Source organism: Ambystoma mexicanum, chromosome 9 (genome assembly GCF_040938575.1).
Source record: "Ambystoma mexicanum isolate Mex_15411 chromosome 9, UKY_AmexF1_1, whole genome shotgun sequence".
Classification (NCBI taxonomy): Eukaryota; Metazoa; Chordata; class Amphibia; order Caudata; family Ambystomatidae; genus Ambystoma; species Ambystoma mexicanum.
In genome coordinates, this window is record NC_090931.1 from 1,239,136,334 (window position 1) to 1,239,163,286 (window position 26,953).

Here is a 26,953-nt window from a genome sequence, read left to right on the forward strand (position 1 = left end):
CAGTTGCATGGCTTTGCATACGGTCACTTGCTACATAGTGAGGGATCTGGAACAGAATGTTTTGAATCCTCTCGGAGGAAAAAACGAGGCAGTTTTTGGTCCGGAATAGAGACCCCAGAAACTGTTTGACTTGACTGGGGTCTAGGCTGGATTTTTTTCTCCTTGATGGAGAAAATTAGGTTGAAGAGGAGATCTACCGTCTTCAGGTTATTTGTTCGGCATGTTCCGTACAAATCCCCTGTTATGAGCCAGTCGTCGAGGTAAGGATAGACTAGGACGGACTGCCTGGGCAGGTGAGCAGCAACTACCGCCAGTACCTTCGTGAATACCTGTTGTGCTGAGGCAATGACGAAGGGGAGAACCTTGAACTGATAGTGGGTGTCCTCTATCATGAACCTGAGGTACGTTCTGTGCGCTGGCAACATTGAAATATGAAAGTATGCATCTTTCATGTCCAATGTGGCCATGTAATCCCCCCTGCTGCAGCAGTGGGATTACCTCCTGCAGTGTTGTCATCCTGAACGTTTGAGGTTTGACATACTTGTTCTAAAATAGGGCGCATGGGGAGATCCTTTTTGGGTACAAGGAAGTACACTGAATAAATGTCCTTGTTTACCTGGAGAATGGTGACTTCCATGGCGCCCTTTTCCAGCAGGACCTGAACTTCTTTCAGCAGGATACGCAGTTGTCCTGGAGACAGGCACATGCTTCTCGGTGGGTGGCATCGAGGTGGCCGGAGAAACTCAATACCATACCCGTGGGCAATGGTCTTTAGTACCCACTGTTCTGATGTGATCCCCTTGCAGGCGTGGATGAATGACGACGAACCGGCGAGTCACTTTGAATTGGAGACCGGGGAGCCTCTAGGAGTAGAATTCCTGCCTCTACCCTTGCCCCTACGAGGGCCTCTTTATTGGTATTGATGGCTACCAGAGGACCAGGGGGTAGTCCCTGCGCCTCATTGTCCTTGGGGAGAGCGGGAAAAAGATTATCCATGAAACGACCGGGGTGAGTTAGAGGCTCCATGCTGGTGGAAGGGTTTAGCCATGATCTGGCTAAGCGACTTTAGTGTTTCGTGTTCTTTCTTTGCCTTCTCTAGGGTGTCATCAACCACTGCCTTCCCAGAAAGTTTGGAGTCCTCCACTGGCTTGTTGATTAGAGAGGCTTGAGTTTGGGGTTTAAAGACAGTTTTTTTCAACCAGGCGTGTCTTAAGTATGGTCCCCTGGGCTAGGGTGTGTCCAGCAGTCTCAGCTGAGTACAGCGTGTTCTTCAGTATGTTATGTGTTACTTGTCTGCCTTCAGCCACGACTGCCAGCAGGCACTATTGGTGGGGCTCGAACATCTTGAAGATCATCCTGAACTAGGCCCCATTGGACATCACTGTAACTTGTAGGCCGCAGAGGAGCTAACCCGCTTAGCCAGGACATAAAGCTTCTTGCAGTCTTTGTCCAGAGGGGCTTCCGCCGAGGACAGTGGAACCCTGCCCTCTTGCGAATGGTAGTAACCACCAAGGAGTCTGGTGTAGCATGACCCCTGATGTAGAGGGGGTCAGAAGGTGATGGGTGGAATAATTTCTCAACCCGGGGATTGACCGCCCGTGTGAGAGATGAGGAAAGCAAGGAAGGGGCCAGGCGCCTCTTTATAGAGTTTAGTAAGGGGATGGCTTGACTAGTCAGCGCCTTCTGCTTGAGGATATCCTCCATGAAGTCCGAGTCTGGAGCAGGTTCATATGTTGCAATTTGAAAATGAACCGCTGCTCTTTTCGAAATGGCATTAAACAACATCTGGTCGTCACAGGTGACAAATTCCTCTGTGGAGTAGAAGGTGGGGTCGAGGCAGATGGCGTCCGGGTCAGGGGTATGCGTTGATGATAGCCAAAGGCCCTGATCCTGCTCCCAGTCTGGGTCCTGATCAGTCGTGTCTTGTGCAAAAGGAAATAAGGTCTACATAAGAATCCTCCTGTGTTGAGTCATCTGGGATCTCCAAGATATCTTCCGAGATGGCTAATTTCTACAATGACTAAGGAATGGGGCAGGTGTCCTCTTCCCTTGGGTGTAATGTACCGGTCTAAAAAGTCAATGAACCGAGCCATTTTGTCCATGTATTGCTCAAACCTCTCCCTAGTCCATAGAGAAGAGGCAGAAGGGTCTGGAGGTGGAAAGGGCTGCCCAGGAGGTGGAGACTTTCCAAAAAAGGCCTAGAGAGAAGCTGGGGCCCTCAGAATACGCCTCTGAATGCCCGTTCCAGAGGTATATCCAGTTGTATGCCACGAAGGCGGTTGCGTGGAGGGCATCGAACTGCGAGGTTCAGAAGGCGCAGTTGAAAAATTTTCAGCGCCCCTGTGGGTGTTGTGCCCTTCTTCTACGACTCCGTCAGAGAGTCTTCAGAGGTTGTGTGCTTATGTACACATGGTGAGTGGGTGCTCTTGTTGCCGGGGGTGCGATTTCCCCGTACCAGTGCTGGTGGCCTGTCTGTCGGGGTTGGGCATCTGGGAGCCCGAGGGCTCCACTGAGAGGTCGATGGCTTCCAATTCGAAGCCATGACTGCTGACGGATTTCTCATCGTCCGAAGCGACAGCGCCAACATGGGAAATGCTTTCTGCCTGCATAGCGTAGGCCGCCCACTGTTTATTTCACCTGTCTTTCAACGTTTTCAGTCGAAAGAGCTTGCAGGCCTTGCATGAGCGCTCATCGTGGTCGCGGGGAAGACACTGATTGTATCGGCGATAGGTGTGCTTCCAAGGAAACTTGCCATTACACGACTGGCAGAATTTAAAGCGAGTCCTCGCCATAGCAGAGGCTAGTGGCAGCCAGACCAAGAAGAGGAAGAGAGGGATAAAGGAAATACATTCTCAGAGAGGAATAAACCCAGGGACCCACTCTCCCTACTATAAGGGTCTGGCTGGAGGGCAGAGGCCACGCGGTCGACAGTTGAGCAGTTGAAGAGTCATAGAGCAGTTGTAGATGCGTCGGCGGCAGGAAACCCACAAAGCAGTTGTCAGTTGTTGAGGTTTGTCGGGAGACTAGACAACCGTAGGTCGTGGGGGCAATTTAGCAATATAAAACTCTTGCGAGCTCCGCAAAGGCAACCAACTAGGTTGGTGGAACACTCTGAGGGATCTCAACGGTTGAGGGATTTTGGGTACAATAGATGTCACGTTAAGGATAGTGTTACAGTCACGCCCATCTCGATATCCCCTTTCTGTCTTTGAAAGAAAGATGCAATACTCAGCGATTTCCACTGGATGGCAGACTATATGCACTGCATGCGATTTTAAGCAGATGCACAAGCATCAGAAAAGATAGTTTTGAGAAGTTAACGTTCATTACACTCGGCGGGACTTGAGAAGGTATGACCATGTATGAGTGCTTGGGAAAAGGAATTGCAGTATAGCATTTGTACAGAATCATGGTCACATACATGGGAACGGGCCAAAACAAGTTCTAAATGTGTCACTATCAAAGAGAGTGCCTACAAAATCTATTTCTCGTGGCACATTCATCCAAATACATTCCGCAAAATCTTGCTCAATGTCTCTTAACTCTGCTGGAAAGGCTTTAGCATTGCAGGTAGCATGGGGCACCTATGGTGGGGATATCGGATTATCATAATTTATTGGAAGGAAATCCTAGCACAAATTAAGAATATTGCAGGCAACACTATCCCATGGGATACATTAATTATTATACTGTGAGATTCAACCGCAGATAGACTGTACCCAATGTCAGACAGTAGAGCAACTTTGAAAGCAAACAGAGTTAAAGGACAGGTTTAAGAGTTCAGTGAGGTGAGCTTCCACTAAAGGGACAATTGGCTTTACTAGCAAAGGAGCAAGAGGGTCTGAGGTGGCACAAGAGGAGTTAGCCTTCATCATGTTTAATGTGATTAAAAGTTGGAGATAGAGGGAGAGGATGATGGTAGTGTAGGCAGAGTGTAAAATGTAGGAGGAGGAGTGTGAGGAAGGTCAGGAGAGAGTCTCTAATTTTTGACATTTTCCAGCAAAGTATTCAGCTAGGTGATTAGCTGTGAGAGTAGAGTTGATGGTCATAGACCTAGGAGTGAGGAATGAAATTAGAGTGCCCTGTATCCAGCGAGGATGGTTGGAATTAGAGTCAATGATGGTTTGGGTTAAGTAGTATTCCCTTTTCACTCTATCAAGAGTTGACTCGAGAGAGTTCAGGGCAGAAATGTAGAGTTGCTGGTCCTCTTGTGAGTGGGTTCTCTTCCATTTGCGCAGCAGACTACGCATGTCTGTGCAGATAGAGTGTATGGATGGGATAAGCCATGTGATATGATAATTAATCATATGGCAGGGATAGGAAGCTGGAAAAGGCAATGCTGGTGGAAGAGGCATAAGGTGTGAAGGAGGAGAGTGAGAACTGTAGGTCGGAGAGAAAGGGGGGAAATGGCAGAAGGTTTACATTTCCTTTTAGTAATAGGTGAAGCAAGTGATGCGGAAAGGTCAGAGGGTGGAAAGGAGATGATGCTGGAAGCAACTGAGTCATCAGACCAGGATGGCATGACAGTAGTATTAGTGGCTGAGAGAGAGAGGTGGAGATAAGCGAGCAAAAGACTTACCGCCCTGTCTGGTTAGAGTATAGAGCGTGGTTAGGTAGATTATAGAGTATAGAGCGTGATCACTAAGGAAAGATAAGTTCAGATTTCTGAGAAGTGGCTGAAAGGGGGTTAGAGAATGAGGTGCTGTTCAGTGGAAAGAGGATCAAGGAGTTGCCCAAGAGCATCAAAGCATTGTCCAGTGGGACCAGGAGGGCAATAGATGGAAATGAGGTGAACTGAGTGAGGCAGAACAATAGTAGAGATAGGGAATTCAAAAAAGGTAGGAGAGGACATTGCGTTGGATATTTGTGAGGCATTGAGGCAGGAAGAGAGCAGGTGTCTGATGCCTCCACCTCTGCCATTCAGTCGAGGAGCGTGAATGAAGGATAGTTTGTAGTTGTGTAGGGCTGCCAGAGTGGCACTGTCGGATGGAAAAATCCAGGTTTCAGTGATAGCAAGAAGGTCTAGGGGAGGAGAGCTGGAATGAAAGTAGTCTGTGATAAAGGGCGGTGTGTTGCATACAGACTGAGCATTCCAGAGTGCAGTGCTTAGTTGATGAAGTAAGGAAGAGTAGAGCAGTTGAGTCTCAGAAGAAGAGGGGCAAGGTGGATAGGTGTTAGAGGAGGTATGGTTAGGTCGTCAGCTTTGTTTGTTGGAAGGAGGTGGATGAGAGATGGAGTAGTGGGATTTGCACTTGTGAGTTTTATAATAGAGCTATGAAAGGGGGACGTTGTAGCGTGATTGGAGAAAGCGTAGGTGATGAGGAGCAGGAGCGAATGCATTGTAGGTGAATAGCGAAGTGAGAGTGCAGTAATTTGGAGGTTTGGGGTACTCACTGGTGCAGGTGTATGCAACTGGTTTGTGGAGTGCATTTAAAGGTCCCAAACAGAAGTACGTTTTTACATGAACAGCAGCCATTTAAACATTGCAACAGAAACGGCCTGGCTTTTTCTTTTGTTTCATGTAAAGTTTGAGAGCCACGTGGAAAGGGGCATACCTATCATTATCAATGGACAAGCAGCAGTTAATTCGCCTAAGAAGGAGGAATCAAAGAATCCTATGACATGGAAAACAGGATTAAACATTAAAAGCAAAAACTGCCTGCACGTGTGTTTACACATAAAAACGGCTTTAAAAAGCCACCATGTTAAAAGATATGACTGCTCACAGAAAAATGTCAGGAAAGCAAAACAAAATGTGTGGGGTGACCAAAGCAAATGTATATTATGTTTCACCCAGAGAACTCCAGTGACAGTTAGAGAGACACTTACTTCAGGAAAAACCTGTTCTGGCTGGGTGCAAAAACTTCACAATGAAAAGCCCCATTCCAACTGGATGGTGAACCTCCCAGCTAACACCACAATAAATTTGATGCTGCTCAAAGCGTCAACATTCCCTATTCTGCAGACTGGCTGGTAGGAAAGCAGGGATTTTAAAGAAAGCCATCCTGGGCTGAAACATGACTAAGGTGAGAGTCCTTGTTGCACCCACTTCAAAAGAGCCCACACTGACTTCAAAGAGACTCATAAAAAATTGTGGTCACAGGCGAGCCCAGGGAGACAGATGGCTGTGGTGGATGAAGTAGCCCTCGCAATTGTTGAACAGGAGACACTCCCAATTATTTTAAAAGACTATTTTAGTTTTAGGCATTTTACGCAGCAATCAGATTGATTTCATTTTTATGCCATTGTTCATGTAATTCACAGGCGGTTTTGGGGATATATAATGCATCTCCCTGGGACTCTGGGAACTGTAATGGCCAGTTAGATTAGGATTCTTGCGGATCTGGACATGTGACAATTATGAGAGTTGATGAAAAGGTGGAAAATTAAATTAGGAACATGCTTGATAACTTACATATTCATAACAGTTGTACATTATATGAAAATGACAAAAATGTGACACATGGCCATGTTACATTGTACAGATTTGGCGGTCGGCTTATCTAACTCCCCATGATCAGCTCAAACAGAATATATGTTTTATATGGCAGTGCCTAGTACAATTATGAAATTATGATACATAACTAGTTTTTGCCAAAAAGTTGCAAGGAGAACAAAGGATGATGACAAATGGAAAAAGACAGATTGTGCTCTCCTCCCCTGAACCAATCCTGACTGGGGGCAGAGAGAGGGATGGAAACTGTCCAATCCTAGCGGCAGGGATAATTGCAGGGTACTCCCTCCAGATTATAAAATTAGTGATGTCATTTCTGCTATATAAGGGGGACTGTACTAGGACAGGGGAGACAACAACCGGAGAAGACAGAAAAAGGAGGACAGAGAGAAGGCTGCTGAAACTTACCATCTTTGAGAGTGCAGCGACCAGACCCCTGCACTATTTTTCCAGAGTGTCCTGAAATCCATCTGGCTTTGCTGAATATTAAACAAAGGCTTGCTTGGTAAGTAACAATAACCCCGTCCTAAATTGCATAAACCCTTCATTTTTTTAGCAGTGCATCCTAGATTTCCCCATTGAAAACCCCAATTGCCCGTGTGATTCAGTCATCTCCCAATAGAAGAATTTATTGTTTGCCTGCGTCTGTTAGCATATCCCCATTAAAAATAAACACATTTGTCTGTGTAAATCCTTAGTAGTTTTGTAAGTAAATTAAGTAATTCCCCCATTGAATTTCACGGATCGAGATTGTTGAAATTCAAAACCAACAATCTTGTTCCCAGTGTTTTGTTCATCTTTATAGTAATTAAAGTGCTGCCCCAAAATAATTATTCCCCTTGTGAGTTGAAAACAGAATTTGTGCGTTACGAAACAAATCCCTAATTGCATCTGTCACTTTAAACCCCAATTGGTTTCATTAGTGCAAGCAATCCCTTTGCCCAGAAGGCCTCTGTCATTTTAACTGAAAACCGATTTTCCTATTGTAGGTTACCCCTTCCCAGAGCCCATCATTGTAAGCCTCAGTGTAAACAAATTTCCATTTGCCACTGTATTTTCCCTTTGCAATTGCTATCTCCCAAAAAACGATTTTCTTACTCTATTTATATTTTCTCTGGTGTGCAGAGTAGTATTCTCTAAATGTTTGCCTGTCTCCTAAGTGTAAGAAATACAAATATTCTTCTATTCAGTCCCCTAGCAGTTGTGAGAAATTGTAAAAACCCATTCTTCCATTTTGCTCCAAAAACAGGTTTTCCCTTTCTTTGCTGGCTTCCCATCTTGTGGTGGTGGGCTTCACCTCAAAACAGATTTCCCCCCTACATTCCGACTCCTTGCCACTGCATTACATTCAAAGGTATCAAGTCCAGTTGATGTTTGGGGGTGAGTGTTGCAGGGGGGAGTACTTAAACGAAGTGCTATCATTGTGGTAAATTGACAGTTTTCTGTTCTGCCAGTAAAAAAACAGAACTGTAATAGTTCACCTGGTTGTTTTGTAGATTATTGCATTTTGTGTTTTCACAACATTGGTGGCTGTGTAATTGGTTGATTTTCCTTTTCCATTAAATAATAAGTTAATAAATATCTTATTGATACACACAACAGCCTGGTTCCTAGTCCATTGTGACACAGGGTGTTTGTGGAGGTTGGGTGCGAGACGGGTTGGAGACCTACGCAAAAAGAATCCATAGTATACTAAAAAATAAAAAGCGTTTTATTGTGGGCCACATTCATTGTAGGGGAGGGAGTTCCCTGGCTGGCGTGTGTCGTGTAATAAACTGCGAGAGGTTGTTTAGGTGGAGTGTTGTGTTGGAGTTAGATTTGAATGTGTGCTGTGTGTAAGGTATTTTTGTGGCAACCTGTGGCAAACTGGGGCTAAACAGGAACAAATAATGAAATAGAGAAGGATATTGTAGCAACTGTGATGACTCCAACGGGATGGCAGCTGCTACCTGGCCACATGAGGACAGTGGTGGGAACATCTTATTCGCCCCATGCTAGAGGGGTGATGATTTGGGAGGGCACTGGAGTTACTTTCAAGACAGAGAAGGTTCTGATGGATGGGGTTGTAAGGACAACAGTGCTTCTGGGGAGCTTAAAAGGGAAAGCTGTGTGTGTTATGAACTCCTACGCGCTGAATAGTGATGATAAAGATTGTGTCCCCGGGGGGGAATACAGGGAGGGCTTGTTTATATGAGCGGGGATTTTAACTGCTTGCTGGACTCTAAATTAGACAACACTGGGACGTCAGGCATGCAGAGGAGTCAGGCGCGATGGCACTGAGAAAGGTGGAGGTGATGGATCTAGTGGAAATGTGGCATGAGACGCATGGGAAGGAGCAGGGGTATTCATTTCTCGGGGGCACATAGTTGACATTCCAGCCTAGATTACATCTTGGTGGGGAGGGAAGATTTTCATTCATTTGAGTGAACGGAATACTTAGGGCTAACCCTATCAGACCATTCTCCCTTAGTGATAAGGTTGCAGGGACCAAGGCGGAAGCCCCCAAGAAGGCTTCGGCGTTTGCAGACCATGGCCTTTGAGGATGCAGGGTGTTCACGTGGGAATTAAGAATGGAAGTAAAACTATTCTTTGAGCTCAATAAGGGGTTGGTGGAGGCAAAGGGGTTCTTGCGGGAGGCGTTTAAAGCTAGAGGGGTCTGTTTATCAAAAATTGTTGGAGCTAGAAGAGAGCTGCAGGAGGTACTGGAGAGAGCAGAAAAGCAAGTGGTGAAGCTGGATAAGGAAGCAGTTGCGGTGAAGCAGGTAGGAGAAAAGCTGGCCCAGGTATTGAGTACACATGGTAGGGCGTTGACCACATTGTCAAATTTGAGAGCAGTAGGCGGGATAAAGCTGGGAAGTTATCAGCGTGGTTGATAGGTAGGGAACGACCGTGGCACACTATTACCCAAATTAGGAGGGAAACGGGGAAACTGGACCGCACTCAGAAAGAGATTAATGAGGCTTTTCGGGTATTCTACCAGAAATGATACATGAGTGAGGGAGGGTACTCAAAGGAGGAGGCGGATGAGCTGATGAATATGGTTAGGTTACCAGTGTTGGGCGCAGAATTGAGGGAATCGATGAAGGGTGCAATTGAGCAAGTAGACATAAAGGGGGGGGGGGCGTTACAGTCAATGAGGAGAGGTAGAGCCCCAGAAAGCAATGGCTTCCCGGTTGAGTTCTACAAGGAATATGTAGACCCGTTGATCCCGCAGCTGAAAGGGGTACATGATGAGGTGTTTGAGAGGGGGATTCTTCCTGCATCCATGAAGGAGGCTATCATAACAGCGATATTGAAGGAAGGGAGGGATCCTTTGGACTTTACGTTTTATCGCCCCCATTGAATTATTAAATGCGGACGCAAAGATCTTGTGATGGCCCAGGTTAAAATCCTGGAAGGGGAAATGGCATTGGCCTTTTTTTTAATGCAATGAAAGCGTTTGACACCCTGGAATGGGAATGTTTATTCCGGGTTCTTAGGGCATATGTTTTCGGGGCGAACCTTTGCTAGTGGCTGAGTCTACTGTACAAAAGTCTGGTGGCAGCGGTAAAGACTAATGATTGGGTGTCAAGGCAGTGGATGTGGGCAGTGCGAGACAGCAAGGATGCCTGGTTTCACCGATCCTGTTTTCTATGGCACTGGAGCTGCTGGCAGGGTTCCTAAGACAGGAGATGGGTGAGGCAGGGATCCTGGTGGGTGGGATAAGGCACGTCGTCTCGCTTTATGCAGATGATCTGATGCTCTATGGTGGGAATCTGCGAGACAACATGCAGATGATGCTAAAGGTTCTGGACAAAAAGCCGTCAGGATTTTGAATAAATAACAAATCCCTGCTGATCTTCTGCTGGGTGGGCGTAAGAAGAAGAAAGTGTCTGACTTACCAGACTGGGGGATACGATGGGAGGGGGAGTCGTTCCATTACTTGGGGGTCCAGATATTCTATGACAAAGAAGATACTTTTGTATATAATACAGGGAGGGCCTTATCCAGGATAGAAGTCGCAATTCAATTTTGGAAGAAGCTGCCTTTGTCACTTATGGGGAGAGCTGCGTTTTGCAAAATGGTGATACTGCCGAGGTTGATCTATAATTTTGTTAATTTCTATTTCTATAACACGCCGGCAGCCCGCAGGCATCAGGGCCCATATGTGATGGTGTTTTTCAAGACGTTGGATGAGAAGATTGGGGAGTTGCTGTGGAATATGGGGAGGTGGGGGGTGTCACTGGTGACTTTGCGGCATCCAAGCCTGGACGGTGGTCTTAACTTGTCAGACTATGAGGCCTATTTTATGGCGGCACAGCTGCAGATGGTGACAGTATCTTGGGGTGTGGGGATTGGTTCATGAAGGGATTGGTTGGAAGCCTACCAGTGTACCGACGAGGGGTGGAAATGTTATGGGTTACAAAAGGTAGAGGGACACTGATCGAGTTCCAGGCGGTTAGGGCGGTGTGGAAGAAGTATATGGGAAAGAGGGAACTTGTAGGGTTATGTAGTGGAGACCTGCCATGGAGTGCAGACTTAAAGTTACGGAAAATTATTGGGAGAGAGGGTATGGTACAGCTACAGGAGAAGGGGTGCCAGGTAGTGGGGGATCTATTCGAGGGAGGGAAACTGATGACATTTGCGGAGTAGAGTGCATGGTACAGGATTTCAAAGGGACCCTTTTTAATATATGGGGCGGTAGTGAAAAGGCTAGCAGAAATATGGACGGGGAAACCAGAGCAACCAAGCCTAAGTCCACTGATTGAAGATTGAAGAGTTGCTGGATCAGGCAGGAGAAAAGGCCAAAATCTCCAGTGTTTATAAAGCAGTGAGGAGTGAAGTTCTCCTGAAACAATTAGCAGTGAAAAGCAAATGGGAGGAGGATGGGGATTCCAGATATCGGAGAAGGAATGGGCAAAAATGTGGTGGTAGGTTCACAAGGTCTCGAGAAACACTAGGTTTCAACTGATCCAGTTTAAGTACAGAGTTTATGTAACTCCAACTAAGCTACATGCTATGAACAGTACCCGTAGCTATGATTGTCCGCGTTGTGGGATGGGACCTGCAGGGCATTGGCATATGATCTGGGAGTAAAAGTTTATTGCACGTTACTGAGGAGCGATCATTTAAATGATCAATGAACTACTGAGCTCTGATCTGGAATGTGACCCAAAGGTGTCTGTGGGGTATGCTATCAGCGGAGAAGATTACAAACCGCTGAATTAGTTGGCTCGGTTTTTACTGATACTGGCCAAACGGCGAATAGCTATTCCCTGGAAGCAACCGCAAGGGCCGTCGGTGGAGCAGTGTAGGGCAGATGTTCACAGGTGGGGGTTGGCGGAACTGGAGATACTGCAGGAAAATATTGACCCGGTGCAGCAGGAAGGAATAACGGTGGACTGGAGCCAAATATTGAACGAGCTGTGCTCCTCGAGAGATTTGAAGCCCCGATGAGGAGGAGAAATTAGGGGGTATGATGTGTAAGACAATGGGGTGGAAAAAAAGGGCTGGTGTAGAGGGAAATGGTATAACCACAAAACATATGGGTGGAAGGTTTTGAATGAATCTGAAATACTGGCATTGCTCTGGGCAAGCTTCCACACCAACGATTCTTAGCCCGGCTGCGCCATTGCAAAATTGCAAAAGGGGTCCAGCCATATGCAAATCAGTCAGGTACTGCCACCAATGGTGGTAGCCCAGCCCGAAATGCTAGGCCAGGTCCTAGCTGCACAGGAACACAAGCAATCCCAGGCATGTTTCGGCCTTCATAAGATTCATTCCAACCCTTCCAGCTATCACCTCCTTTGTTTTGTGGTAGAGGGAAAGGAACAGGGGTTGGGAGGAAAGGGAGGGGTGTAAAGGTTACGGTGTGGATTATTGGTTAGATGAGATCGTCTTTTATTATGTATTTGCAATGGAGCTGATAGATATGGGGGAACCCAAGAGTATTGAAGGGTTAATGGAGGATTAGGGGGAGAGAAAGCTAGGGGATGAGACGGCTGTGTGAAGGGGGGGTTGTTTTGGGTTGTTTATGCATTCACGTCAATGATAATATTGTTAAAAGGAGGGAACAGGTGGATGGGGTGGGTATTGGTATTGGGGAGGGACTGTTACTGTTTCTAGTTTATGAAAAAGGCCAAAAGAAATTTAAAAAGATGTGTGATTTCTATTGGGGAAAGTGAACATAGTGTGGCCAAAATAATATGGGGAAGTCAAATAAGGCTCTTCTTTAAATCCCAGCGTCAAAAGTAAATGTCCAAAGCTCATAACAAGGATCTTCCATGGATTGTCCTACTGTTGTATTTCCCAGAACCTGCACCCCCACTTCTTGAGAGGGTCGCCTGGTACAACAAAAAGTGGGTACCACAGGTGTGTTTGAGGGGTCTGTACCCTTCTTCTGCTCTTCTAGCGATCACTTTGGCTGGTCGGGTAGGCCTGGGCGATGGATAGTGCAAGGAAAGCATGGTATCAAGAGTAAAATGGACACAAGTGACCACAGTTCAAGGGTGTTTATTGAACTTCAAAAAGAGTTTGAAAAACGCCCATCTAATCCTAAATCTACAGATAGGAGCAAGCTACCACCATCAAAATAGAATAACAGTCCTAGTGGTGTCTTGTCAAAATAAAAGGGCCTATATACTAATAAACCTATTGCCAATCCTTACATCTAAATACAAATAGAGTGGGAAACAATGTTATGTGAAAGAAGTGCTCGAGAAATGATGTGTCAGGAAGTTGAGGCAGTTGGCCTCCATTCACCAGGTTTTCAGCACGGGATAAGGTGGTACACTCGAGCTTACCACAATCTCTGGCTTCTCTAGCACAAGGGTGCAGTTCTAACATTAGCAGCAGGGCCTGTTGTGCCCAAGTCTCTTTGCCTTCCAAAGTCTCTTCTTGCAAAGGGCCTGATGCCACCAACAAATAATAAGTTCCTCTCGGAATTTAACACATATTCCATTTCTCAGGTGATTCACTATTCACCCCGGATCTCCCTCAGCCAGGCTCAGATCTGTTTTAACACAATGTTCAATCAGTCTCCCTCCGCTGGGCTCGGACCAATTTAATTTACTTTAGCACAAACTTACTTTAGCCCAAAAGCTTTTAATTGATCTCCCTTGTTTGGGCTCAGACCAGCTTTCTCTATTTTGTCATCAACTTGCTTAGCAGTATCAACATCGAAGACTTTCGATTGTGCACAGGATTTTGCTGACCCGTCGAAGGACCACTTCGTTGTACAGTTCTTTGCCACTCTTTCACCTTTCTCAACTCTCAGTTGGATACCTTACAGAGACCTTCGAATGAGCACCCACATGGAGCCGGATCACTCCGTCAAGGGTATCGTATCTTGGTTTCAAAGTTCAATCACTCATCTGTTCAATTTTTAGTCGCGTTGGTTCTCACATGCGTGTCATTCACTGTTCACTTCAGTGCTCACCATACAATGTTGCCGCTTGCAACCTTGGCTTCAATACAGATCGGTCTGGTATCAGTCTCCCCAGCTAACCAGCTGTGTTGATTCCACTGGCACTGTTTGTTGTAGGAGCCAAGGACAGTACCACAGCAGCAAGCGCTTCTCCCCACCTTGATTATCGACAAGGGAGGGCCCCATGTACCTCCGAGACACAACATAGGATTCTTCAGCCTGGCTTCCTGGTCTAACATTTTCTATCCTCGAGGGTTCATGAAAGTAAAAGTTCCTTGTCGAAAAGGTCAAGGACACTTCCCTCCTTTCGATACTCTTCGGTTTTGCCATCTTTCTCCTCGTGTTAAACTGCCCTCTTGGAAATGCAGCTTCCTCGTATGCTTTGCCTTGCTCAGAGTGAGCTCTCGTGCTCCGCCTTTTATCTGTGTGGGGAAGTGTAATGGTCAGTAATTGCCTGTCCCTGGCTGACCATTGTATTGGGACATGTCAGGTATACAGCTGTTTTCTATCATAGCGAGCTGTCCGTGAGAAAGTGTTTGTGTTGTAAAAAGGGGGTGGGGGTTACAGGGAAGGGGATACTGCGTCTCGCCATCCAGTGTCCCACTTCCACTCCCCAAAGCCCCCTCCCCAAGTGGTCCTCCTGGACCGATCCACTCCCAGGAACTGGATCCAAAAGCGATGGCTGTGTCCTGGCCGCCTTATGACAGATCCCCAGGAACTAGTGGGTTGATCCATCCCAATGTCTTCCTTAAGCCCCTTCACCCCTCTGGACTCCTATCTGCCTTCCTTCTTTGTCCCTTTTGCCCAGACTCCCCAACTGTGGTCACTTCGCTTGTGACCACCTCCTGCTATTCAGCCACCTCCTTAACTTCACACCTTCCATCTCCAACTCCATTTACATCTTGGGATATAATGCACTGCTCGCCTCCCAGGGATATGGTGCGGATATGATGCTCTGTTCAATACCCAGATCAGTTTTCCCTATACCAGGTGTCATCGGAACACCACACCTGTCCTGCCACATCTATCTTCTGACTTCCCCTACCACCTTTCCCCAATCCCAGATAACTCAAACCTTCCTCCCACTGCTGATAAAACAACGCCTCTTCCTAAGTTGCTTCCATCTGTGCTCTTCCGCCAACGTTACTACTTCCTCTTTCCTTTCTGCAATGCCCTCTTGTTATTAATTCTGGACCTCTCATAACTATCTACAATGAACTTGCTTGCACAATTTTATCGCCACCCACTTCTTCGGATCTTACTGCCACTTTCTTTACCTCGCTCTCTCCTCCTGGTCTAAGCTCTACTTCACTCATCTTATCTAATCCCTCTGTGCCACTCTCCAGCAATCTCCTTGCTCCTGCTCCAAGCTCCTTCCTCCTGCTCAGCACAATGTTCTCCGTCTCCATCAGCCCAAAAATGAAGGTGTGTTGTTTGGATTTTATATGGTCTTTGCTCCTCTCTATGCTGACTGTTTGCACCTGTGGCAAGGACAAGTCTGTAGTTGGCTGTGATCAATTCCTTTATACGACTCTCTTGGGGGTGGGTTAAATGGAACGGATGCTATAAGAGTTAGGACAGTCATTTTGGATTTGCTGCTCTGATTGTGCCAGTGTCTACAGTCAACCCTCCTCCCCACCCCTGAGAGCTTAATAGTAAGTGCCCCCCTATGTTGTCATAATTAGCGATTTCTCCCTCCTGTAATGCTCTCTTAAGTGGTTGTGGTGTCATGGCTGTACCTAGCTGACAATTAATCAAACTGACCTGCTCCTTTGCACCAGCAGAATGAGGGAGGGCATCATTTTGGTTTTCTAATTGCCTTTAAGAAAATAGCAGATGTGTACTTTCTTCACCCTTATTAACAATAGTTTTGATTTCTACAGTGTCCTCTTCACTGAGACATAAAACAATTTCTGTAGGTTCACAAGTCCCCCCCCCGCCACCCCCCCACCCTCCTGTCTCAGCTGCAATTTTGATTCTCCGATCTGGTCCTTTCCTTTTAAACAGAGGGTATTACAAGAGATTTAGTAGTCCTGCTCCTGTCCTGGTTTGGGGACACATTCCCTGGTTTTCTTTAACCCCTCTGGGGCTTGGCTGAGAATTCCCCATGGGGATCTCCATCTCAAAACCTCAGTCCACCTTCCTGGATCTGGTCCAGGTCATACCATTGACTGAATGAGGAATTCTGGGATTGGTAGTACTCTTGTCTCATCTTTCCCATAGTTGCATGGTTAATTAAGAATAAACTTCGCTCAGGTGGAGTGGTTACAGCCAAGTGAGTTATCTGACAATTCCCTGCTTTGAGGAGCGGGTGCTGCTGAGTGACCCAGATGGTTTTAGAGTCAACCTACTAAGCACCCCTTAATCCCAGCAGGGAACCACATCACAATGAGAACACGTCTTAAATCTTATCAATGTATTGCTGGTCTGGGAATGCGTTGGTACTGCAAGAGTCAATTTTCTAGAAAACAAAACGTAAATTAAAAAAAGCAAAACCCATTAGTTAAATAAGTATGCAACTAGCAAGGTTTACTAATTTCAAACACAGATAGCAAACAAACATTTTAAGATAAATGACACAGAGGAACTGCTGTAATTTTACTTGGACAACTTAAAAAAATGAAAAATGTGGCATATTACGATTACCTATTTTGTCCTTTCCTCTTGATTCATCAGAGCCAGACAAGCTAACAAGTATAACTCCTCCAATGCTAGAAGATAAAGAAAATGCCAGTTAAGGATCCAGGCTACTAACATTTAAAATCAATGAAATAAAAAAATGTGGTTTGCACACAAATATGACCAACTGCTTATGACGTTCTAGAAGAAACAATAAGAATCCACAAGTTTAAGGAGAAAGTGGTATGATAAAAGGGACATTTAAAAAAATATATCCTTTTCACTTTAACAGTTAAGGAACAAACAAACAAAAAAGGAACTAAGGCATAGGGGAGTTATTAAACAGCCAAATGATCAATCACATGGCCCATCAAGATCATTATAATATCTTTACATAAACGCGATACTGGATTTCACCATTAGTACATGCAGCGACTGGAATAGTGAGGGCTCTTATGCACTGTCTGTTCGGATTCAACCCAAGGTGCCAGCTTCGTGAGTCTCGACCCTCTCTAGGAGTTTGTACTTTGTGCACTACCTGAGGGTCAGCGATTTACGCAGAATCCCTGGGGACTGCTCTGCATACTCAAAGAAGGGGGACCAGGTGCTGTGGAAGTTTCCCATGCCCCCAAGCGTGCTGCTGTGATTTTCTCTGCAACCGCTGTGTCCTAGCATTCACCCACCTCATGGTAATCACAGCGCCCTCGGGCACGTCCGAGGTGCGCTATGGTAATCTTTGCTGGCGTGAGGAGGTGTGTGATTAGATCGGCCATAGGGCCTATCAGGGGAAACACCCAAATCACCTGTGTCGCCCAGCAGTACTATCCCTGGATCCCAAGGGATCGTCAACCCCGTTATGTGTTCGATCAGAACCAGTACCTCCTTCCAGAATTGAGCAGAATTCTGGCAGTACCACAAGAGGTAGAAGAGCGAGCCAGTGGTTTCGCACCGCCTCCAGCACAGTGTTGACAGCGCCGGGTTACTCTTATGCAAGGTTTCTGGTGTGATGTACCAACTGTAGCACACCTTAGCTGCCCACTCCCTATTTGTGACACACTGGAGGTTCTAAATGTATGGGTCCAGATCTGGCTCCATTCCTCCACCCCTAGCTTTCTCCCTACGTCCCTTTCCCACCTGGACATGAAACTCTCCTTAACGGGGTCTGATCTGTCTAAGAGATTGCAGAGGGTTAAAACTTTTCCCTTGCAGGACAAGACTGAGCCATCTTGAGCCAACCGAGGAGACAGCATTGCATGGTGGTGCCCACCGTCATACAAGATCGAGCTACCGCACATCCGGATATCATCAACAGCTGCTGACAAGAACTGTAAGTACCCCTCACGCTATTGACACCTGAAACTATGGGGCATGGTCGCATCAAGCGCAGCATAGGAGGCTTGGGGCTCACGGCACTGGCGCCAGGGAAGCAGACTACTGGATCCTGCTTCTACCAATAAGTACTTGCTGGAGTGGTGATTCCAGTAAGCGTTATTGACTCCCCCCACACAATAAGGCTGGACCAGAGGCACAGGGCCACAAAAGGGGGCGTGCAGGAACCTGGAACCTAGGGCAGGCGGGCAACTAATGCTCCTCTAGAGAACCAGGGGCCCGCTAGGAGCGGCCCTAAACAGACAGTGGCATACCCCACAGAAGGTAGCTGCCCCAGCGTACGCTACACATAGGGCAGCATCTAAGCGACCAAAGGCAAGAAGGGTGCTAGCGATGACCCCAATAATACCGGGGAGCCCATGGTCTGCTGAGAGCATTGCCCTGCATAGAGACTCTGGGTGGAACATTGTGAATCCTGGGTAAACAAAAAGGGGAAACCACTAACCACACAATCTGCCCGAAAAGACAGACATATGATAGTTGCAGCATAAGTGGATGCCACGGGCGGAGGATGGGGTTCGGTTAAGAACCTTGAAGGTGGCCTTTCACTTCAACTGGGCCTAACAGGACACAACAACAACCTACAGGTCGGCACTGCTTTGGTTCACCATAGGAGGCTATGTCCCCAACCAAGAAGAATAATAACTCCACAATTATGGAATCCTTTGCTGCAGCCAGACCACAAGAACAGTCGCAGAACATCAATGCGGCTCGCTCTGACCAAGCAACCCCAGATGAAACCAACAAAGACAAGGAGGTGTCGGAGGCTATTGCTGGGCTGGGCTCCTATATAGAAACCAAAATAGAAGAGGTCAAGACGGACATGCAATTGATGCTGCAAGACATGCGCAACCTTACGGAACGTCTAACAATCAGGGAGGCTGGGCAACAAGAAACAGCAGAAGCACTGAAAGATATTCAGATGAGAGTGCAGGAACTGGAGAGGAGTACAAATCATGGAAGAGAGGGTGGAGGATGCCGAAGGAAGATCTAGACGTAACAATGTGCACCTCCTAGGAATCCCGGAAGGGATGGAAGGCCCCAACCCCACACATTTTGTAGAAACCCTACAACAAGAGATTGGCGTCGACCGACTTTCACAGGGATTTGTGGTGGCGAGGGCCCACAGAACCTTACAAAAAAAAAAAGATCACCACCTGGATCGCACCCCCAGCCGATGATAGCAAGGATCCGGACCTTCCAAGACAGAGAAATCATACTGCGCTACTTGCGAGAAGGGAGCGAAATAAGAACAGACAATGCTAAAATCCCAATATACCCGGATTACACCCCAGCGATACCAAGAGCAAGAAACTCTTGTCCCGATCAAAGCCAGACTTTGTCAGTTAAACCTCAAATACATGCTGATGTACCCATCGAGGCTTAAAGTACTGTTCAAGGGGCGAGCTGTCTTCTAGGAGATCACCGCGGCGACCACCATGTGACTGGAACATAACAACATGGCGGAAGGAAAAGAAGCTGTGACATAGTCTGAGACACAGAAGCAAGGGAAAGAGCACCTGACGACTATGGCAACTGGGAAACCTACTTGAAGTGGGATACTACTAGGGACACCTAAACTCACCGCAGTCAAAACACAGAGCTCAAGACGGACGGGGGAACTGTTGGGCTACTTGGTCTGAGCCGAAAGGCGCATCCCCGCGAAAGGACTGGTGTCGGCCTGTTGCTGACCCATCACAACCCACACACAAAGACCCAGATGGGCCAAGACGGAGCGGGGGCACCTGAACATTGCCTGACCAGTGCAACTGCTGGGTGCAGTTGGTTAAGTTTGGTTTGCTGTTATTCGAAATGTTGTAAGGTCTTCACAGAAATGGATAGAAGGGGAAGAGAGGCACCTGACTGGGAGAACATAGGCAGAGATGTGGGCGGAATGGGTGTAATGATTTGGTGGAAACAAAGGGAGTCTGTGGAACAGAATGGGATTACACTGTGCAGCAATGGCGGCTGATATAAAAGTGCTAACAAGGAATGCCATCGCACTGCTGCAGGAGACCCACCTCATGGCTGACAGCATTAACAAAGTGGTGGGGCATTGGGGTAGACAGGGTTTTGGAGCACCATATTCCAAGTACGCACGAGGGGTGTACACATGGATTAGTGACGCAGTACCCTTCCGGCTATTAACAAAAGTGGTTGACGCAGAGGGGAGATACCCAATACTTGGGGGTAGCATTGCGCTGTTGGAGATGAGTATAGTTAACTCCTACCTCCCTAACTGTGGGACCCCAGCGCACCTGACCAGGTTGGCCATGAAACTAGCCCCTAACCGCAACTGCTTCTTTATCTGGGGGGGGAGATTTTAATTGTGTTTGCGACTTTACCCTTGATAGGTCTAGCCCGCTGGTGAATGGGGCAAGAATGATCACGTCGCCATTGAATGAAGTGATAGCGAACCTAGACCTGGTGGAAGTGTGGAGCGAGTTACATCCGGTGAGCAGGGAATTTTCTTATTTCTCATCGCCCCACGGGCTATTTACCAGAATAGATTACCCATTAATAGACAGATCACATCTGCCCCAAGTAGATAACTGGGTAGATCAATATCAGATCACTCACCGTTAATCATGGACTGGAAGATGAGGGGCCCTAGGCCACCCATACCACTGTAGCGTATGCCAACAGATGCTTTGACGGACCGTGCCTTTTCAGAGGGACTCTGGAGCAAACTAGTGAAATATATGGATAAAATTGTGGGGAGCGTATAGACTTGGGGCCCAATCTGGGAGGCACTGAAAGTGGCGGTTAGAGGGGAGGTTACTGCCAGTGCTGGGGGCATTAGAAAGTCGCTGAGGAATGAACTAGAGTCAGGTGAGGAAGAGATTAGACAGATGGAGGCTTGCGCCCAGAAAACCAGGGGGGAGGAATCAGAACTGTCGGCAGCCAGAGACAGCTGGAAAAGGTGCCTGGGCTAGAGTGTCGAAGTTTGACTATGTTGCAAAAACCACTAGGACGCACTCAGAAGGTGACAAGCCAAGTAGGTGGCTGTGCAAAAGGGAAAACCAGAGACACCTGACCACAGAAATCAAAGATGAAACAGGCTTGGTGCACACATCACAATCGTCAATTAACGACATTTAAAAAAATGTTTACTCCCAATTGTACTGCCACGATACGTCAGTACCCCAGGCAGACATACCGGACACATTGGAAGAAAGAAGCCTACCTGCATTAGATAGCACGCAACAAGAAATGCTGGATGGGGAGTTATCGGCTGAGGACATAAGTGACGCGATCAAATCACTAACTAGCAAGAGTGATGGGTTACCCCCCGAGTTCTACAAGGTGTACAGCTCAGAATTAACCCCCGTCCTACACAAGGTATTTAAGGAAGCATATAGTACAGGGGTACTGCCGGGGAGCATGAGGGAGACATTAGTGGTCCCGATACCTAAACCGGGTAAACCTATGGATGAGTGCGACTCATATAGGCCATTAGCAATGTTGAATTATGATGAAAAAATACTGACGACCATACTGGCCAAAAAGGTGTTAAAGGTTATTGGGACCATAGTACATGGGGACCAAAACGGATTTATACCAGGCCGAAGCACAGCAATAAATCTGCGTCGTCTAACATATCATGGCGCAAACGACTGACTCACTAGAACAGTATGCAATTGTCTCCTTAGACGCCATAAAAGCGTTCGACTCTATATATTGGGATTGGCTAACCGCTGTTTTGGTAAAGTTTGGGCTAGGCGAACAATTCATTGGGTGGATTAAACTACTATATAAGGCACCGGTGGCTAGGGTAAAGACTGGAAGAATGGTGTCAGCAATCTAGGACATCCAAAGGGGCACCAGGCAGGGCTGTCGCTGTCGCCAATGCTTTATGTTTAGGGATTAGAGCTGATAGCAATATATATTAGGAAACAATTCTTTGACGCAGGGATCAGAGTGGGAGGAGTGTACCACGTTGTGTCCTTATATGCAGATGATGTACTGTTGTACTGTTGTACTTAAGAAATCCGCATGTCAATGTACCAGTGATCTTGGAAGCGCTGGAGAACTTTGCAGAAGTGTCAGGCATCTCTTTTAGCACAGAGAAATCTTGCATATCCCCACTGGCGGGGTTGGCAAGAAAAACGGAGGAGGACCTCCCGAAAGTTGGGCTTCGGTGGCAGATGAAATCGTTTATATATCTGGGGGTGAATGTCTGGCACACTCCTGAACTGATGCACAGGGGCAACACCGAACTGGTGGTGAAGGGGCTCAGGAAGTCCATGAAGTTTTGGTCTACACTACCGCTATAGGTGATGGGATGATAGTCCTACCACGGTTTCTATATTTCTTCCATAATGTTCATTATTATATCCCGGCCTCTTTCTTTAGTCTATTGGAAAAACTGCTGAGGGTGCTCCTCTGGGATCCCGCCAGACACAGGCTGTCTTTGACCACACTTATGCTACCGTACAAGGCGGGCTGGGCCCAATTACCAGATCTCGAGAAATACTACCTGGCAGCGCAACTCAGCTTCGTGGCCAAGTGGCTTGCAGATGAGACCACCTCAGAAACAAAGCTGATAAAACAGCTAGCAGCGCCTGCACGCTTAAAAGAAATACTTTGGGTCCCGCTGAGGTGTTTGGGTGATGTTCCAATTATAGTAACATTAGGCAGGAGGGTTTGGTGCAGGGCCCTGAAACTGGTGTGACGTGAGCACTCCTATTCACCAGGGACCCTGATTGCAGCTGATGTCTGTACAGTCGGAGCGGACCTGGCAAATGTAAGGCATTGGGAAAGATACAGCATCTACACCTGGGGGACACATACGAGGAGGGCATTTTCACGGAATTTGAATCTCTGGTATGGAAAGAGGGACTACCCAAAGGCCAGTTCCTATGGTATGGGAAGGCTAGGACGGTAGCAAGGAGGAAATGGAAAATATGGCCTGAGGAGCCAGAGGCAGACCCAGTACTAATGCTACTTAATAACCTGGCCGATGGTTAGAGGCCGGTGTCCAGGCTCTATAGTCAGCTAGTGGACAGACCCAACGCCAAGCCCAAAAGCGACATGTTGAAAAAGTGGTGGGAGGCAGATCTGGGAATCAACATAACGGATAAGGAATGGGAGAGGATACTAATGTACCGCCGGGAGGTGTCAAGAAACGCCAGATTTAGGTTGATCTAAATGTACAGGACCTACATCACACCGAGCAGAATAGCCAAATTTAGCAGCAGTACACACCCATTGTGTCCCTGGTGTGGGTCGAACGGGGCGGGAATGTTGCATATGTTTTGAGGGTGCCTAAAGATACAGCGCTTCTGGGCCAAGATAGAACAAGCTTGCAGACAGGCTGGGGTAGTTAGATATGACTGGACACCGAAGGAGTGCCTCCTGGGAGCCTACCCAAGAATAAGCAAATTCAGCCATGTGATTAAATGTATGGACATGGTAGGCGTGCTGGCCAAAAGGTCCATTGCAATGGCGTGGAAAACTGCGGGGGCCCCGCAATATGCCAGATGGCACAGTGAACTGGAATATTGGACAGGAGCAGAAACTAGGGTATGGGGCGATGGGGTGTCCAAGGCAGGAGGTGATGCAAGCCCGGCATATGAAGCCTGGAAAACACTAATGTGGGACATGTTCCATCTGTCAGACGACAAACCCCCATGAAAGAACTGAGACCGCTACTGGGACTTCTAGGACTCATTAGGTGCTGAGCTATAAGAAAGAGGAATTCTGGATGGATACCCTTCTACCCCCAACAGCCACAATAATGTCCTCCACATTGGAGCTGTTTTAAGCGCAAAGACGAGCGCCCCTATGGGTAAATCTAGCAGTCAAGACTGTTTTTGTTGTAACGTTACTTGTTGTTAACTTGTTTTTACGCACATGCATGACAATGATGGCAAAATAAGAAGCAAAATGTTAATGTGAACTATAAATGCCAATAAAAACATTTTAAAATAAAATTGGGTGCTGCAGCAGTCAGGAATATTCTAGTGTGTTGATCTCCCTCCCACCCTGTGCTTTTGTGCTGTGCTGTGACATCCAGTGTTGAAGTTGAGTGTACCAGTCTTCTGGGATTTGAAATGTGGCTTTGCATTTCTCAAAGCATAGGGGGGATCCCATTGCTAAAGAAGTCTTTCACTTGAAGTAAGCCTCCCTCCCACCATCTACCACCATATCCCACCATCTACCATCTACGCAACCCTGCTGCTCTCAATCCTGGTTTGAAATCTGGGTTGCCCCAGACTGGAGTGAGAGGGCCCAAGGTAGTGCCAACGACCCATCGGTTGACCGCCCTCCTTCAGCACCAGATGGATTTCTTGGTAGAAGCCAGTGGGCCCATCCCAGGGGCTTGGAGTGTCGGCCTATGGTGGGGCAGGGCTGAAAGGGGGCCTAGGGCCCATGATTCCTCTATCTGCTTCCCATGGGGCGGGTCATCGGTCTCTTGCCATGCAAAGGAGGAGGATAGTTGTGCTGCTAGGCAGTACCTGGAGACGTCTAGGACTCTGAGGCCACCGATGAGAACTCCCGGAGCACAATCCGCATGGCAACCTGTGGCTCTTTTCGGCCCCATATGAAATTCATCTGTAATTTCCCCAGCTCCTTCTCATGAATCACTATGGACAGAGATAAAGGAACCTCAGAAATAGGTTCATTTTGAGACCGGTGATCCTCCCATACCACGACACAGCTTATGCCAACGGTCTAGGTTGTCCAGCAAGTTGCTAAATAGGTGCAGGAAATATGCCCAATAGGCTTGCATAACCTTACTCAGGATCCGGACATCAGGATAGGTGATGTGGGCCTTACCCCATGGGACAGAACTGCTGCTAGCCACCAGTTCCCTCCGCCCCTGAGGGATGTTTACTCCAATGGCACTAGATTTAGAATAACTGACCCTAAAATGCAGAGATGTTGTGCCATATGTAAGGAAGGCATGGTATCAAACAGTAAGACAGACACAAGTGATCACAGTTCAACTGTGTTTATTGAACTTCAATCGGGTTTGAAAAACACCTATATAATACTAAATTTAAAGACAGGAGCAAGCTACTACCATCGAATAATAATAAAGCAGTCCTAGTGGTGTCTTGTCAAAATAACCTAAACTAATAAACTGCCAATCCTTACTTCTAAATACAAATAGTGTGGGAAACAATGTCATGCAAAAGAAAAGTGTTTAAGAAATGATATGTCACGATATTCAAGCTGTTGGTTTCTCTTCCCCATGTTTTCAGCACAGGACAAAGTGTCACACTAGCTTAGCACAGGCTCTGGCTTCTCTAGCACGAGGATGCAGTTCAAATCTCAGTATCAGGGCCTTCTATGTGAAAGTCTCTTTACCATTCAAAGTCTCTTACTTCAGAGGGCCTGACACGACAAACATTCAAAAGTTCCTTTCTCCTCAGGATTCTCATGTACAACTTCTTGGGTGATTTTCGATTCACCCCGGCCCCCCTCCACCAGGCTCAGAACCACTTCAACAAAAAACTTTCAACTGATCTCACTCTTCCATGTGCTTTTCCAAACTTTCTCTACTTCAAAGAAATCAAAGACTTTCGAATAAGCAGGATTTGACTTGACCCGGCCCAGGACCACATCGATTCACATTTATTAGTTCTCTTTCAATTGATCTCCCGGATCACTCGGTCAAAAGGTATTGTAGCTTGCTTTAAAGTTCAATGACTCATCAGCAGTTTAACTTCATTCGCGTCTCTTATCACATGCGTTTTATGTTCGTTCCAGCGCTCGCCACACAATGTTGCTGCTTGCAACCTTGGCTTCAACACAGACCGGTCTTGCATCAGTCTCCCCAACTCACAGGCTGTGTTGATTTCGCTGACGCTGCTTTGTTCTTGGAGCCAAAGACAGTACCATGGCAGCTGGTGCTTCTTCCCGCATTGATTGACGCAGGAGGGCCCCGGGTACCTCCGACACACAGCGCAGGATTCTTCAGCCTGGTTTCCTGGTCTTACGCTTTCTGTTCTCGAGGTTTTGTGAAAGTAACAGTTCCTTGTCGAAAAGGTCAGGGGAACTTCCCTCCTTGCGACCCCCTTCTGTATCGCCGTTTTTCTACGCTCGTTAAACTGCCATTTTGGAACTGTTTGCTTGTGTTCTTTGCCTCGCTCAGCAGAGACGTTTTTAAGGGAGGGCAAAAGGGCCACTTGCCCAGGGCCCCCACCTTAGAGGGGGACGCAAGGCTGCCTGATCTAAAGAAGTAAGATTCCAATGTTCACCAGACTTAAATAGCACATGTCAGGATATTTTATGGCACGCTGCTGAGGTTCTAAACCCACTGCCCGTCTGTTTTAACAAGTACATTCTGCCTTGATGAATTCATCATGTAATACCTACTGTGTTCACTGTGATATACATAGTCTGTGTATTCCTAACAGCATAGCTCTGTAGCATTCTTTCCTTCCTGTGGGAATTATGTTGATCATGTGCAATACCTAAAGTTGAAATGCAAATTGATAAATTGAATGCCACAATCGTTAAGAAGTTAGCTCAGTGTGTTAAGGACTCATTGCAGAGATGTGTTAATGTGCAAGATTAGAATAGCACATTTCAGCAAAGCTGCTGAGCCTTTCCTACGTTTTAAGTGAATAAAAATGCCTGCATATGTACTTGGTTTTATTGCACAACAGGTACTATTATCAGCAATGTACCAGCACCAGATAGAGGCAGCTATAAACTAACATATCATTTGTATGGTGAAGGTCTAGAAATGGGTTTGTTCAGATGGGGTGTTGTGAAACCTAGGCAATCGCCTCCAATGATGAGCATAAACTGTTAGTCCAAGAGGTGATTAAGTATCCAATTTCTATCAGAATTGTTCCTGGACCTAATATGATAGCAACCTCGTCTGTTTCCTCCACCCTCCCATTACTGTTTTTTTCCTCCCCATCACGCCTGCAGCACTATCTGAAATGTCGTCATGCCTAGTATGATAGTCGCTTTTTTTGTTCCTCCCCTCCCTTTCTGCACCCCTCTTCCTCACCTTTTGTTTTTCTCCAGCTCTACCAGAAATGTCGTCAGGCCTAGTACGGTAGGCGCCTGTCTGTTTCCATTTCCTTCCCACTCTCCCCCTCCCTTCCTTATCTATGTCTTAG

At 46.9% G+C, this 26,953-nt stretch overlaps 1 protein-coding gene across 6 annotated transcripts in view; it reads right to left on the minus strand.

Moving 5' to 3' along the window:
- Window positions 1-26,953, minus strand: part of SLC35F5 (solute carrier family 35 member F5) — a 1,900,137-nt gene that overhangs the window by 807,479 nt on the left and 1,065,705 nt on the right. For all 6 annotated transcript variants that reach the window (XM_069616580.1, XM_069616583.1, XM_069616584.1 and 3 more), the window contains one exon: window positions 16,506-16,570. In XM_069616580.1, the coding sequence (XP_069472681.1) occupies window positions 16,506-16,570 (65 nt within the window). The remainder of the gene's footprint in view (window positions 1-16,505; window positions 16,571-26,953) is intronic.